At 44.1% G+C, this 16,237-nt stretch overlaps 1 protein-coding gene across 1 annotated transcript in view; it reads right to left on the bottom strand.

The window, feature by feature from the left end:
• Nucleotides 1-1,415: 1,415 nt before the first annotated feature.
• Nucleotides 1,416-16,237, bottom strand: part of PRDM10 (PR/SET domain 10) — a gene marked incomplete at its 3' end in the record, with an annotated part of 75,067 nt that continues 60,245 nt past the window's right edge. Inside the window, 8 exon segments of the mRNA XM_034754894.1 lie at nucleotides 1,416-1,528; nucleotides 2,487-2,655; nucleotides 2,896-3,036; nucleotides 5,332-5,502; nucleotides 10,627-10,770; nucleotides 11,680-11,880; nucleotides 13,256-13,366; nucleotides 14,519-14,698. Of these exon segments, the coding sequence (XP_034610785.1) occupies nucleotides 1,416-1,528; nucleotides 2,487-2,655; nucleotides 2,896-3,036; nucleotides 5,332-5,502; nucleotides 10,627-10,770; nucleotides 11,680-11,880; nucleotides 13,256-13,366; nucleotides 14,519-14,698 (1,230 nt within the window).

Raw genomic sequence — 16,237 nt, 5'->3', positions numbered from 1 at the left:
CGCACCCACAAAAGCTTATGCTCCAATACATCTGTTAGTCTTAAAGGTGCCACAGGACTCTCTGTTGCTTTTTACAGATCCAGACTAACATGACTACCTCTCTGATACTTGTCTCCTTATAGTGTGTATGGTAACTCCCATTGTTTCATGTTCTCTGTGTATATATATATTTTCCTACTGTATTTTCCACTGCATGCATCCGATGAAGTGGGCTGTAGCCCACGAAAGCTTATGGTCAAATAAATGTGTTAGTCTCTAACGTGCCACAAGTACTCCTGTTCTTTTTATAAAAAAAAGGGTTAATTTAACATTGGCTAAAACCAACTGTATAATTAACCCACCCATGCAAAAAATTAAAATAACTAACTCACTTTACAATAACTCTGAAAGTCTCCTATTTCACCATACATTCCAGTGGGAGCTGCATTTTCTGTATCCTAGATCAGTATGTTCGACCTCCTGCTAGACAATCTGAGTATCATGGCAGCTTTCACTGAGTCCGTTCACACCATTCAGTTATGCAAAGAGTTTAACAATGACAAAAGTTTCTAAAAACTGTTTTGAAAATTCATTTCTGTCTGTAGCCAGCTTTAATAAATATTTACCTATCTGAAGTATTATAACTAATCAATACTACTAATTTGGGCCCTGGTCCTGCAATCATTTATGCAAGGGAGTAGTCCTACTGGACTCAGTTTGATGAGCTAAATGGAACTATTTGCTCATGTAAAGCCACTCATACGAGTGAATGTCAGCCACACGGTGGCATCAGACTGGAAATGCTTTAGTACAGGGTTCTTCATGTTCACTTGTGTGTAGCAGCATGATCCGCATATCCAACTAAGCAGCAGCTAATGATTGGCTCCTACCTGCTGGGCTTCTCCTTAGGCCAGGGCTTGCTGCTCCGTAGCTCTGCAGCAGATCACCCAGCTACCCCACCTCATAGGGATTGTGGTACTGCATAAATAATTAACTGTGTTTTCCCTTGAAGTAGATGACTGACACCTTCCCACCAAATAGATCATTTCTTGCCTCCTGGACCCTTAAGAACAATGCCACATTGCTCCTCAGCCTTGGGTCTCCTGAGTCCCAGCATGTTACATAACTAAGGGCTGCAAGCGTAGCTATGGTCACTGCCCCAATATAGTACTTGGTACAAGTGTTGCAGAAGGCCTGTGATCTTTTAGATCATACAGTTCTATCTCTCTGTCACTTACACACACATTCAGTTTTTATCAGTTGTAAGGCACGTAACTTCAGAAAACACCTTTACACGTATCCTTGGTATGACACCACCATGTTTCCTACTTTGTGTCCCCCGGACATTTCTTTTGGTGTTTCTTTAATGTGTTCAGACCGAGAGCTTTATGTCTAATTCATCCTCCCAGAACAAAGACTGCCATCCTTCTGCTTACCTGGGTGACCGCTTTCACTTGCCCTGTGTTCACTGTGGTGACAGGAGTGCCTACCGCGGTCTCTGCGATCACATACTGACCCTGTGGGATGGTCATCATCTGAATTTCTGATGCTAGAAGAGAGGATCGAGAAATACAGTTAAAGACTGTCAGAGGTTAGTATGGATAAAGCCTGGGAGTGCTACAATGGGGCCTGTGACTATCCCCATTTTAATGCAGAGGTAAGGCTGACTGGCAAAGAGTACAAGTTTCAGCATGAAATGCAGTGCGGCTGCTTAAATGAAGATGGAAGTTGCATGCTGGCACCCAGTCTCCAAGGGCTGTAAGATTAGGCAGCAACTGACGCCAGGTCGTACAAGTTAAGTGTTGGGCTTCTGGTGAGTTATCAACACAGCCTTCATCTGGGCAAAGTTTGAGCTCCCGTGGGAAAAAGAATCAGATACTTAGGGCTGGATCCTCAGGTGGTGAAAATCAGCATAGCCCTATTGACTTCAGTGGAGCTACACCAACTGACATCATCTCAGGATCTCTTTAGTCCACAGCCATCATATTCCGTTGTTGCCATATATGGAAGTATTCCTCAAGGATGTGTTGCTCCAGGATTCATAGAGGGTTGTTGGCCAGAGTTGCACAGGAAGGTACTTGACATCAGTTGTGAAAAGTCCATTTTGTGTCACCCTCTCTTAAATGAGCCTTTTCGGAATGCGTTAGGGCTTTCCTCTGAATTTAAACAATCCATTCTCCAAGGCAGACTTATTTTTGCCAAATGCACTCCCCTTGGAAAAGAGAAACCAGCCTGCTAAAACAGACCACTTAAAACACAAGGAGGTGACTCCAGCCTGGAAAGGGGAAAGTCCAATAATAATAGTTTGTATTTATATAGCCCTGTTCCCCTTCAAAGAGCTTAATGAACATTAACTAATGAATCCTCCCAATCCTCTGTGAAGTAGGGAAGTGTTTCACTTCCCATTTTACAGCTGGGGAAATGGAGGAAAAGGAGCTAAGAGACTTGAATCCAGTCCCAAAGGGAGTTAATGGGATTGCTGACCTTCTCCCATTTCGGATACTTACGGTAGCTACGAAATGAGTTCCATGTGCTGGGTAGATACGTGTGCTGGACTGCGGATCCTTGCTGTTGCTGGAGAGTTTGGCTTGGTGCTGATGTCGTCGTTTGCATTTGGGAGGGGCTGAGTTCCTGCTGAGACTGTTGTGATGAGGGACTCAATGGCTGAGCTCCCACCTAGAACACCATGAAAATAGACATAATTATTTATCTGCCAGCAGGATATGGATTACACGCATTTGTACTGCTGGAGATACATTCCTCTTAGGCCTGGTCTACACTGGGGGGCGGGGATCAATGTAAGTTACGCAACTTCAGCTACGTGAATAATGGGAGTCCTACGGACAGAGCATCAGCTGCATAGGGCTGTATAAAACTCCAGCGGAGAATGCTCTTTGCATTGAAAGCATGGGATACCTGTGATGACGATTGAGTTGTTGGGGATGGCTCTGTGACCTGGATATGCTGCACCTGGATGGCATGCTGGGTGTACGTCTGGGGGTCATGCAGCTGTCCAACGTCCACCGTGGAATGCTGGGACTGGTGAGGTGAGGTAGCCTGGGAAAATCAAAGCAGAGCTGTGAACTGTAAACTCCCTGGGGCAGGGACTGTGTCCATCTTTCTGTTTGCATAGTACCTAGAGCAATGGGGCCATGATCCTGATGGGGACCTCTGGGCACTATCCTAATACAAATATTAAACAATAAGCAACACTTGGAGTGATCAGTAGCCTACATTACAACAGGGTTGTTGGTACCTTGTAAACAGGGCTAAAAAATTGCGTCATAATGGAAGGTAAATGAGCAATTTAGTGGCACAAAGAGACAATTCTCTAATTATTAAATCTATCGATTTATATGGTGCCAATTACCATAGCATCTGAGTGCCTCACGATCTTTAATGTATTTATTCTCACAATACCCCTGTGAGGTAGGGAAGTTCACTGTACAGATGGGGATCCCAGGCACAGAGAGACTAAGGGCAAGTCAACATTTCAAAATTAAGTCGACCTAAGTTAGGTCAACGTACAGCCACCACAGTAATTCAATCGCTTTTGCATGTCTACACTACGCTCCTTATGCTGGCAGTGCGCGTCCTCACCAGGAGCACTTGCACAGATTTAACTGTTAGTGTGGGCATTGTGGGATGGCTTCTGACAGGCAGCGCCAGTCAATGTAAGCAACGCAGTGTCTACACTGACACTATGTCGATTTAACTACGCCTAAGCGCTACACCTCTCGTGGATGTGGAGTTATCCAGTCGGTGTAGTGGGCAAGTTACATGAGTGGGAGCTCATTTTAGTGTAGATGCTTAAAGAGTTAGGTAGGCATAAGCTGCCTTACGTCAACCTAGCTCTGTAGTGTAGACCAGGGCTAAGTGATCTGTCCAAGATTACACAGGAGTCCGTGGCAGATCGCAAGTCCTACACTAGTGCCCTAACTACTGGACCATCCTTCCTCTCTGTAAATGTTTGTGTTCATACATTCCAGAACTCCATATCCATGCTCTGATTAGATACAGATCTATGTTAGGGGAAAGAAAAGTGAAGTTTCCAGTGTCTTGCCTATTAAAGACTCTTAGGGCATGGCTACACTTGCAGATGTAGAGCGCTGTGAGTTAAACCCGCCTTTGGAGAGCGCAGTAGGAAAGCGCTGCAGTCTGTCCACACTGACAGCTGCTTGCGCACTGGCATGGCCACATTTGCGGCACTTGCAGCGGTGCATTATGGGCAGCTATCCCAGCATGCAAGTGAATGCAACGTGCTTTTCAAATGGGGGTGGTGGTGTGGAGTGTGACAGGGAGTGTGTTGTGTATATGTGGGGGGCTGAGAGAATGTCAGCATGCTGTCTTGTAAGTTCAGACAGCAGCAGACCCCCCCGCCTCCTCACCTCTCTCTCTCACACACAGCATTCCACACTAATCTGTCTTGGAGCACACTTATCTGTCTTGGAGTAGATAAGCAGGCGGCTGTCAGAAATGAAGCTTTCAAACAGCATATCCGCATTCCTACAGCGAGTTCAAAACAATGAGAAGAGTGGCCACTTGACTTACGGGGATTATGGGACGTTTCCGCAGGCTGATCAGAGTGCAGTAATGCAACAACTCGTCCATGCTGGCACTGCAGCGCTCCAATGGGGGCGCAGCAAACGTTATTCCACTTGCCGAGGTGGAGTACCAGGACCGCTGTAGCCGCGGAGTCAGAGCGCTCTACATGCCTTGCCAGTATGGACGGGTAGTGAGCTAGGGCACCCAGGGGTCCTTTATTGTGTTGTAACTCGCAAGTGTAGCCAAGCCCTTAGAGGCACCAATTTCTGCTTAATTATAGTAATTTAATTAGAGACATCACACCTTGTTAAAATCAGTTCAAAGCTGCAGGCACCAGAATCTCAGCAGCTGAATCATTAAAACTTCATAAATTCATGTCAAATGGTTCCAGGATTTAGGCCATCATTAACAAGGGGTGCAGCATTGCTAAAAATGAGCAACAAAGGGACAGGAAGCAGCTCCCCATTTCAGGCTCAAATATAAGCTGTTTGACACTTTCAGATCCACCCAAGCAATCAGAGGCTGAAGGGTTTAAAGGAGCTGCTCTGGTTGTGCAAAGCTGCCTGAAATCCATTTCCCCAGCTCCACTAATCCCATTACCCTCTATATTTATTTTTAAGGGGGTTACTGAATGTCACAGAGGACAAATACCCTAAGAGTTAATACATGGGGAAAGCAAACACTTTCCAAACGTTCAGATTTTGGCTCCAGGTCTCTGGGGGGAGGGGGGCGACTTCAAAGTCTTCAAAACTGGTGTCACTTAGGCTTGGGGAGAGATATAAGATACATCCACAGTAGATTACCTACCTGGGCCACTTGCACAACCTGCAGCTGTATGTGCTGGGGCTGCTGCAGGCCAGCTGTAGATTGTGACACAGGGATGTACTGGATTCGCTGATAATCTCCCTGTGGGGTTCGATAGTCTGTCGTCAGGGTCTGGGACAGTTCTGTCATTGCTTGCGTCAGCAGGTCTGTTGTCTGAGGAAGACAGGCACACAGTGCATCATGCAAGATTATCTCTTGGACTGAATACTTTGCACGTTTGTACTTAACCTAACCTAAATCACTGAAGCTTAGTCAGTAATTTAGAAGAGTTTATTGTGTATGGAGCTCCACTTAATGAGATTCTGTCAGCAATCAGGTCAGTGGGAATGCTCTGTTCTGCATCGTGGGGGACCCATATTTTCATGCTCACTCTCTTTCCTTACCACTGGCAGGGACAAGGCATACAGGAAGGAACTGCATTCTCTGCCAGGTTTAGAGTTACTCTCCTGTTACTCGATGCAGCTGTGCTCAGCTTTTAATTGCTGGTGGGCCACCTTGCCAAAGACCGACATTTCAGACAACCACAAAATAATCCCATCTTGTGATGGGGCTGCAATGGCTGTGTCATGCTGGTGAGTAAATGTGAGAGAACAGTTCATAGGTTCATAGAGTCTAAGGCCAGAAGGGACCACTGGGATCATCTGGTCTGATCTCCCGTCTAACACAGGCCAGAGATCTGCCCCAGAGTAATTCTTAGAGCCACTCTCTTAGAAAAACATCCAGTGTTGATTTAAAAATTTCCCATGATGGAGAATCCACCATGACCCTTGATACATTGTTCAAATGGTTAATTAGTCTCACTGTTTATGCCTTATTTCCAGTCTGAATTTGTCTAGCTTCAACCCCCAGCCACTGGATTGTGTTATGCCTTTCCCTGCTAGATTGAACAGCCCGTTATTAACTATTGTTCCCTATGCAGCTACTTACAGACTGTGATCAAGTCACCCCTTAACCTTCTCTTTGTTAAGCTAAATAGAACTCTTTGAGAGACAAGGTGGGTGAGATAATATCTTTTATTGGGCCAACTTCTATTGGTGAGAGAGACAAACTTTCAAGCTTATACAGAGCTGAAGAAGAGCTCTGTGTAACTCGAAAGCTTGTCTCTCTGAGCAACAGAAGTGTCCAATTAAAGATATTACCTCACTCCCCTTGTCTCTCTCTAATATCTTGGGACCAATACGGCTACAACAACACTGCATACGAGCTCTTGGAGTCTATCATTATAATGCATATTTCCCAGTCCTTTAATCATTCTCTTGGCTCTCCTCTGAACCCTCTCCAATTTATCAACATCCTTCTTCAATTGTGGGCACCAGAACTGGACACAGGATTCCAGCAGCAGTCACATCAGTGCCAAATACGGAGGCAAAATAACATCTCTACTCCTATTCAAGAGTCCCCTGTTTATGCATCCCAGGTTTGCATGAGCTCTTTTGGCCACAGCGTCACACTGGGAACTCATGTTCAGCTAATTTATCCCTCAAATTTTTTTAGAGGCACTGCTTCCCAAGACAGAGTCCTCCATCCCGTTAAAATGGCCTGCACTATATTCTTTGTTCCCAGATGTATACATTTACACTTAGCCAAATTAAAACACATATTGTGTGCTTGTGCCCTGTTTATCAAGCATCGAGGTCACGCTGAAATATTGACCTATCCTCTTCATTATTTACCACTGCCTCAATTTTAGTGTCATCTGCAAACTTTATCAGTGATGATTTTATGTTTTTTTTCAGGTCATTGATAAAGATGTTAAATAGTGTAGGGCCAAGAACCAATCCCTGTGGGACATCACTGGAAACAGACCTAATCAATGACAATTCTCCATTTACAGTTACATTTTGAGACCTATCAGTTAGCCAGTTTTTAATCCATTTAGTGTTTGCCAATAGTCTTGCTATTTTGTACAGATGTAGTTTCACAAGATTGTCATCACATCTCTACATTTTTCCGCTCCCGGCTCCAGGGAACAAGGGTTCCATCTCCCATCTCTCTTCCCTAGCTGTTGGAGTGCAAGGATTTAATTCTTGCCTTGCAATAGGCCGAGGGACCCAAGAGTTTCATTCTTCCCTCTGGAAGAGAAGCAGGGGAATTCAGAAACTTCCAACGCGGTGGTCAAGATTCCTCATGCTGGCTGGCACTGTGGAGAGTGCCTCTGTGACTGGCATTGTGCCCATTCTGCGTTAGATCAAGTCATGCTGATCACGTGTGCAGAAACTAAACCGCCTCTGGCTCAGGAATCAAAGGCTGAAGCTCTACACTGACTCTTGCTACCTATGCTAGTGGGTTCCAAACTTAGTGCCAGCCAGTCCCAGCTACAGGACCTATCTTTGGCGATCCTCAGCGCCCCGCTTAATTCAGCCTTACTCTCACTCAGCCATGTGCAGAGAAACCCCACATGCCAACATCACACTGTTACTATCTTCATTCACAAGCCAAAAAGAGATCTGGATTCGCAGCTGGGAAATGTAACTGTTCATCTTTGGAACATTCTGAAAACCTTCCTGTTGGTATAACTGAACTGAATGGTAAGTGCCATCCTTATGATCTACAGGACTGCCAAGCAAGAGAGAGTCCTAGGCAGCCAGAGATGAGTTTATTCCCCATCTGGTCCAGCTGCTGAAGAAGCAGATAAGGCTGCTGCATGAGTTACAGATCTTGCCTGGGATTCATATTCCCCCAAAGAGCAGGATGCAAAGTGGCTGTTCATTTTTCTCTGCTTGTACCAGCCCTGTCAACCAGAAAATGATTTCTACAATAGTATTTTAAGGTGATACAAAAATAAAGAAGAAGTTCTGCTCCTTGTGGTTGTAGCATTTTTATTCAAGTATTGGAGCAAACGCGTGCATCAAGAGCTCTATCTAGAAAGTCCTATTCCAGCATATGAGCACTTCAGTTAGGCACATAAGTGCACAATTTACACATCTTAATGCAGATTTAAATGCCCAAATACTAGAATGTGACATTGTAACGAAGCTGAAAACTGCTCTTTGCTTTGTGTTTATACAGCCATTGAGCACAACAGGCCCAGATCCTGTTTGGTATTCTTAGGTGTTATCATGATAGAATAAACAATAAATAAATAAACAAAAAATTGTATCCACAAGCTCAAAATTATTCTTTATAGAAGTAGAAGTTTTGTCCTTCCAGGAGCCTGATCTGTGTTTCCCAGTTGAATAATCTTTTCTCCAAATATATTCCAGCTATCCTACCTATCTAAGTGAAGCAGTGCTGCTCTGTGCTATTGTATTTACTAAACATGAAGAAACAATTAACACTTGGCTAATCCGATGTATCAAGCCAGAAGCATCAGGGACATTTTCTGTATGCTCAGTGCCTAGCACAATAGGGTTCTGGGTCTCTGACTATGGCCCCTAAGTGCTATGGTAATATAAATAATAATAATAATTATGGATGAGTTTGCCCTCTCTCAAGCACACTCTGGTCATGGTTATTTACAGTTTCAGTGAACAGTCCTGAAATAAAGTTTAAAGTGTGGATGACATTTTTTAAATTTTGCAGGAGTTTGGTCCTTTGCCATTCAGGGGAGACAAGAACAATTTTCTGGTCTCTGCCAATCGCTGCTTTGGGAGTTGGGAGTGTTGTGGAGGCAGCACGCTTCACCAGTGGTGATGGAGGGAGCTCAGATCACTCAAATAACACCCCACCCAAATGATTAAGGGGTGGCTTTGACTAGCACTAAAGGGAGTTTAATCCAGTCCTCGGCCATTAGGATGGAACATGAGATTTTCCAAGGCACTAAAGTGATTTAGGGGCACAAGTACCATTGACTTTCACTGGAATTTGTGCTCCTAAATCACTTTGGTGCTTTTGAAAATACCATCTGGCATCCATAACATGTGGAGAGTGAGGACAGGAGATAGGGTGACCAGATGTCCCGATTTCATAGGGACAGTCCCAATTTTTGGGTCTTTTTCTTATATTGGATCCTATTACCCCCCACCCCCTGTCCCGATTTTTCACATTTGCTGTCTGGTCACCCTAACAGGAGAAGATGGGGTATGGCTAGTGGGCAAATCTTTAGATCTTCAAACAGGGAAATACAGAACCTAGATTCATATATAGAAGTGATCTATGGGAATGTCTCAACATAAGCCTTGTAATAACAAAGTGATGGGAGCCAAGCAAATGCTAATAATAATTATAATCTAGGATATCTGACTGTTTCACTCAGATGGCCTGATTTACCATCATAGGTTCATAGACTCTAGCACTGGAAGGGACCTCGAGAGGTAATCGAGTCCAGTCCCCTAACCTCATGGCAGGACCAAATACTGTCTAGACCATCCCTGATAGACATTTATCTAACCTACTCTTAAATATCTCCAGAGATGGAGATTCCACAACCTCCCTAGACAATTTATTCCAGTGTTTAACCACCCTGACAGTTAGGAACTTTTTCCTAATGTCCAACCTAGACCTCCCTTGCTGCAGTTTAAGCCCATTGCTTCTTGTTCTATCCTTAGAGGCTAAGGTGAACACGTTTTCTCCCTCCTCCTTATGACACCCTTTTAGATACCTGAAAACTGCTATCATGTCCCCTCTGTCTTCTCTTTTCCAAACTAAATAAACCCAGTTCTTTCAGCCTTCCTTCATAGGTCATGTTCTCTAGACCTTTAATCATTCTTGTTGCTCTTCTCTGGACCCTCTCCAATTTCTCCACACCTTTCTTGAAATGCGGTGCCCAGAACTGGACACAATACTTCAGTTGAGGCCTAACCAGCGCAGAGTAGAGCGGAAGAATGACTTCTCATATCTTGCTTACAACACACCTGTTAATACATCCCAGAATCATGTTTGCTTTTTTTGCAACAGCATCACACTGTTGACTCATATTTAGCTTGTGGTCCACTATAACCCCTAGATCCCTTTCTGCTGTACTCCTTCCTAGACACTCTCTTCTCATTCTGTATGTGTGAAACTGATTTTTCCTTCCTAAGTGGAGCACTTTGCATTTGTCTTTGTTAAACTTTATCCTGTTTACCTCAGACTATTTCTCCAATTTGTCCAGATCATTTTGAATTATGACCCTGTCCTCCAAAGCAGTTGCAATCCCTCCCAGTTTGGTATCATCTGCAAACTTAATAAGCGTACTTTCTATGCCAATATCTAAGTCGTTAATGAAGATATTGAACAGAGTTGGTCCCAAAACAGACCCCAGCGGAACCCCACTTGTTATGCCTTTCCAGCAGGATTGGGAACCATTAATAACAATGGTTATCTCTGAGTACGGTTATCCATCCTTTGCATTCTTACCACAACGGTCTCTCCAGTAGTGCTGTCAGTGGTTAAAACTGCAGGGGTGGAACTGATGACGGCTGCTGCCAAGGGCGTGTGTATCGTGTTAGGGAGCTGAGCAAACTCAGGGTGCTTCTTGCGAATGTGTTGTACCATCTTGGTCTGTGGAGGGGTGCAGAGAAGAGGATTAGGGAGTTGGCCAGTGAGATTCCTCAGACCATGCGATGCTCAGGTCACCAGTGAGAAAACACAAAGACCATGGAGTTCATGTTAATTAGACTTGCCTGACGATGAGCTTTTGCCTCTCAAACTTCATGGCTCCATGGACCAATCTCCCCCGCACAGTCAAATGTTTTGAGTACTCATTCAGAAGAGAGCAGAAAGTCTCTTCTGTCTCTGACTCCCTCCTTCCTCTCTTTACTACCCATCTCATAAAAAAAGACGCATCAAAAGAAACCTAAGGGGACAGTTTTGAAAAACCTAAGGACAAAATTCACAGAAGTGGCCCTGATTTTGGATACCTCAACCCTGGAAAAGGAAAAAAACCACTCTTTTAAACTCATGTACCCAGGGGGGCATAAGTATTATCTCCTTTGGCTTAGGGATGTGTTTCTGGAATATGGTAGGGTCTGAATTTAAAGTGCTATAACTATTCTGGAATAACACTCTGTGTAAACACTTTTATTCTGTAATAAGAGTGTCTACATGGGAAGGTATTCTATAAGAGCTTATTCCACAATAGCTATTCTGGTCAATTTCCGCATATAGACAAGCCCTGACACCCAGGCAGATAAAGCAACTTACCCAACATCACACAGCAAATCAATGGCAGAGCTTGGAATAGAACCCAAGAATCCTGACAACCAGTTCCCTAATCTAACCACTAAACACTTCCTTTCTTTGTAAATCAAGTAAACTGTGTTCACATTGTTAGTACTCAGTTAGCTTGAAATCTGTTGTCTGATTCATGATGAAAGGGCTGAACCCCTGGATTGACCAATGCAAGAGCTGTGGTGGAACAACGTCACTAGGGAGGGGCTCTGTTCTGAGGCAAGGAGACACTCACTGTACCTTACTGCTGTACTGTTTGGAACAGTGAGGACAACAGACTGGTGGAGTGGCTATTGTGCCCGTGAGCTGGGTGTGAGTACTCAGCATGGGGTCTGGCTCTCCCGGTCCCGCTGGGCGCAGTTTCCGGATACTCGGAGGTAGCTCAGCACCGGGATGGTTCTTCAGAATATGGGCTTTGCGTTTGCTGGCACTCTTGTACACCTGTGGGTCAAAATTTTTGAATGAAAGCAGCTTAACACCAATGGCAGTGCCCAAAACAGACAGAGTTTGTGTGACTCCATCCAGAAAGTTCACATGCCTCTTTTAACAGGAATTTGTACAATAATTTTATGATAGTTGTTTCTCTCTCTCTCTCTCTCACACACACACACGTATCACTTTACCAGCTAGTGGGACAACTATCTCCAGGATGGCACGTAATAACTACTTCACACTGCACAGAAACCCAGCACTACACAACTACTTAGGTCAGGAATTGAGGAGGAAACCCCTGTTCAACTGACATTCAAAGGGGAAATGTCATGGGAGGCAGAATGTCATCACTGGAATTGGAATTTGCCTAGGCTACTAGGATTAACATCTCTACTGTTGCTCAAGCATCACTGGGTCTTTAATAAACTATAAGGGATCAGCAAGTCTGTTTTTCTTTAGACACATCATAGGAGCTACAGTTAGAGAAAAACAACAAAGTAACCTTTTATAATAATCTAAAAAGGAAGCAAGCGAAACAAAACTAAAGAAACATTCAGCAAGGAGTGGGATGCTCTTCTAAACCACAGATAGGAGGCATCAGTGAATCACATTGTGGAGGCAAGAAAAGTTGGTGCAACTTTTCCAGAATAAATAAAAGTTCATATCAGAAACAGAGGTCAATGAGTGGGTCATACTCAGAAAAAGCAGGCACCCACCAAAGGTAAAGGAGAAGAAGCTGCAGGCTACACCGAACACTGGGAATCACTGGAATGTGGCTAAGAAGTGGATAGCACACAATAAAAAGTCTTAGGTCCAGATCCTTCAAGGTAAATAGGTGCCTAATTCCCTTTTACAAGTGCTGAGCACCCACAGCTCCAGCTGAAGTCAAAAGAAACTGCGGGTTCGTGGCACCTCTGAAAACCAGACCTTTAGTCCCGTGGGCTCCAACAGTGCAAGGAGCTTGTGGTGTGTGAAACAAGCTGAGCCTACAGAAGCTACAAAGTGTGCAACCCCCTAATTAGAAATTGCACAGCTACAATTCATTTGCAAACTTAACACCATTGGGCTCGATTATGGACTGGGAGTGGCTGGCCCACTACAAAAGTGATTTTCCCTCTCTTGGTATTGACACCTCCTCATCAATTATTGGGAGTGGACCACATCCACCCTGACTGAATTGGCCTTGTCAACACTGGTACTCCACTTGTAAGATAACTCCCTTCTCTTCATGTGCAAGTATATCTATGCCTGTATCTGTAATTTTCACTCCACGCATCTGAAGAATTGGGTTTTTACCCACGAAAGCTGATGCCCAAATGCATTTGTTAGTCTTTAAAGTGCCACCGGACTCCTCGTTGCTTTGATTGGTGACTTCCTTACATACCTTATCACAGTACTGACAGAAGTAATCTCTGTTGGGTTTGATGATGGGCAATGTTAGCTCTGGCACCTCCTCTATTTTCATGTCTGGATGTCTCTTTGATAAATGATTCACCTAAGAGAAAGAAGCAAAGCAGAATAAGAGAATATATTACAGCTGGAAGCTAAACAATGGACTCTTCTCTTGGTCACAGGGAGTATGGATTCCTCAGTGCAGTGCCCCACCAAAACGTTGCTAACCAGCAGCCCCCCCCACCCATCTGATGGCACTGGGGTTCACATTCATTTGTGGTCAGTTACTGAAGGTGAACCTAGTCACCCTGCATCCCATTTCCAGTTTCTATGGCTGGAAGACTTGCTATTGGAAAAAGCAAAAATATACTCACACAAATTTCCTTTGGTGAATGGTTCTGATACACGCTAGTTTAATTTTGTTTGAGCCAGTGCCATGGAAAACCCAGGCGGGAGTCTGATTCAGACTGATTTTTCGCATTACTCCAGAATTTGCTGGCTCCAGGCAGCACTACAGTTTGTGTGTGTAACAAGGTTCCCAATGCACTGAGCATCCTTCTCCACTAATCTCACAAGGACTGTTTCCCGAAGTGTCATTTTATTTCTTGTGGGGCAGATACTAGAATGTGCATGCCTGATCCACATAAGATGAGAAGAGGGTCAAACTCTGCAGGGCTGGGAACAAGGTGTCCTCATCAGAAGCCCCTTGGCTATGTAACTCTTTATTAGCAGAGATCACAACCAGCCTGAGCCCTTGTGGCGTGCAATACAGATATGTTTGCACAAGCTTTCCCTCAGTGGCAAAGTCTGGTGAGGTCCCTCACAGGAAGGAGAAAAAAAAAAGAGAAAAGAGAAAGAAATAGTAGTGGGGACAGAGGAATAAAACAAACTTCCTAGTAAATAATAGAGGAGCGTCTGGAAACTGAGCGGTGGAGCCTCCCCTGTCCCATCTGGCCTATGCAATTGTGTTACTAATCTCAAACTTGGTGCCCAGATAGCACTATGATGGATGTATTACACATCACAATGCTTATATACCATGGGGATAGGCCAAAAAGAAAGGAAAGAAACAAAAAGAGGATCCTTTGTAAGAACTACAATTCCTGCAGTTCTTTCTCAGCATTCCTCTGTTCTAATCACCTGAAATCTGCAGGCATGTCTTTATTATTCACTAAAGCTAAATACTTATGTAGTAAATCATTCCTAATTGACAAACGTTCATAGGCAGAGATCTCAAGAGCATCCGGACACTAACCAACATGCCTCTCCGCCGGAAGCCCATCATGCACAGTCGGCATTTGAACATGAAGCTCTCGTAGTCGGTGGAAGCTATCCGAGGCTTGAAGGTTTTGGAGCGGCTGATTCGATCAGCTTTCTTAGCTTCTCTTTCTGGATTATGCATCCTTTGCATGTGCTCCCGGAGCTTGTCTTTTCTCTGTTTAGGACAACAGTCAGAGAGGAAGAAAAATCAATTTTATAGCATTTGTTTGTGAAAGGAGTGGCCAAAACATACCATAGAGAGGTCCATTCTTGGAACGGTCATCTCCAATGTGGAGCAGGCTGCTAAGAGATGGATAGAGCATGGTATGCTGGGAACTTTTGCTTCTGTGGGCTGCACCTTCATTATTAAAGAAGCTGACTGGAGAACTGGATCAGTAAGAAGCTACAGAACACCTTTCATTTCTAAGTTTATGGTTGGCAGGCACTGAAAGCTGTTACCTGCCTAATGCTAGTTCATTGGTCTCTGAGAGATGAGCTGGTGGGTCTCAGTCTAGTTCCCAGTGGCAAAGGGTTCCCATGACTACAAGTTGGCACGAAATGTAACCCTTGATGGCAGAGCCCAACTGCTGACTAAGCTGCAGAGACCAAGCCTACCCCACTCCCCCGCAAGCTCTAGAAATAGTCCCTCAAAGGCAGAGACGAGGCTTGCACCTCCACTGGCTATATCTGGGTAGAGGTCTCAGGGCTGAATTATGGCACTTTTCACACACACATGCAAAACATAAGGGGAAAATACAGAGGACAGTTGCAGTTTGCTCTGCTCAATGCAAAGATGCACATGTATCCATTTTTACTTATCTTCCTGACTTCAGTGGGAGTCCTACTTAAAAATGACCTCACTAGGTGGCCCACTGTTGTACATTTTTTCCACCCAACCATTTCCATTTATGCACCGTTGTCCTGCATTCTGCATTATGGTAACAATAGCTACTAGGGCTGATGTTATCCATGCTGTGAAAGGCTTTATAATTATAACAATGTAGTAACATTTTGCACTTTTGCAGCAGCTGTCATCTCAAAATGCTTTACAGGCATTGTTATCCTTCTGAGGTATCATAGGATTTATATTATTACACCCATTTTACAGATGGGGAAACTGAAGCCTAGAGAGATTAAAGTGACCTGCCCAACGCCGCACAATAAGCCAAGATCACAGCTGGTAATGGAAGCCTGGAGTCTCAACTCTTGGGCACAGCCCATTACACAATACTTCCTCCCATAAAAAGAGTATTTCCGTAACTTTTCCTCTAAAATAACCCTTTCCCTAGGCAGCATGAATGCCATTGTTTCATTTGTCCTTCTAGTTTGATGCTATGATCACATTTTGCTACTCTTCTTAACTTTTCAGAGGCTGAAGCATCTTATAGTTTCATGCTGTGGTGACCAAACTTACAACATTATTGTAGTGTGGATCTTACCAGAAATCTCTCACACGTGTTTATTAGATTTTTACTCCCCTTTGGTCCAGTTCAGTTTCATACTGTCCCTTTAAAATTCTCTACAGCAGTTTAATTCCGTCTATTCTGTACTTAGAGTTGTAATTTTAGGATCAGATGTCCATAGCCACTTCTTATAACTTATTTCTCGTGGCTTGTTTGGGATATTAGTCCATTAATCTCAGTAAAAAAGATTTCCTAAACCAAGTAATGGGAAGCACAATGTTGGTGGCACTTTGCACTAACGCTATGCAACA

The sequence above is a fragment of the Trachemys scripta genome, chromosome 21 (assembly GCF_013100865.1).
Source record: "Trachemys scripta elegans isolate TJP31775 chromosome 21, CAS_Tse_1.0, whole genome shotgun sequence".
In the NCBI taxonomy this organism is placed as follows: domain Eukaryota; kingdom Metazoa; phylum Chordata; order Testudines; family Emydidae; genus Trachemys; species Trachemys scripta.
The sequence above is the reverse complement of the archived record's forward strand: the minus strand, read 5'-3'. Positions and strand labels throughout refer to the sequence as shown.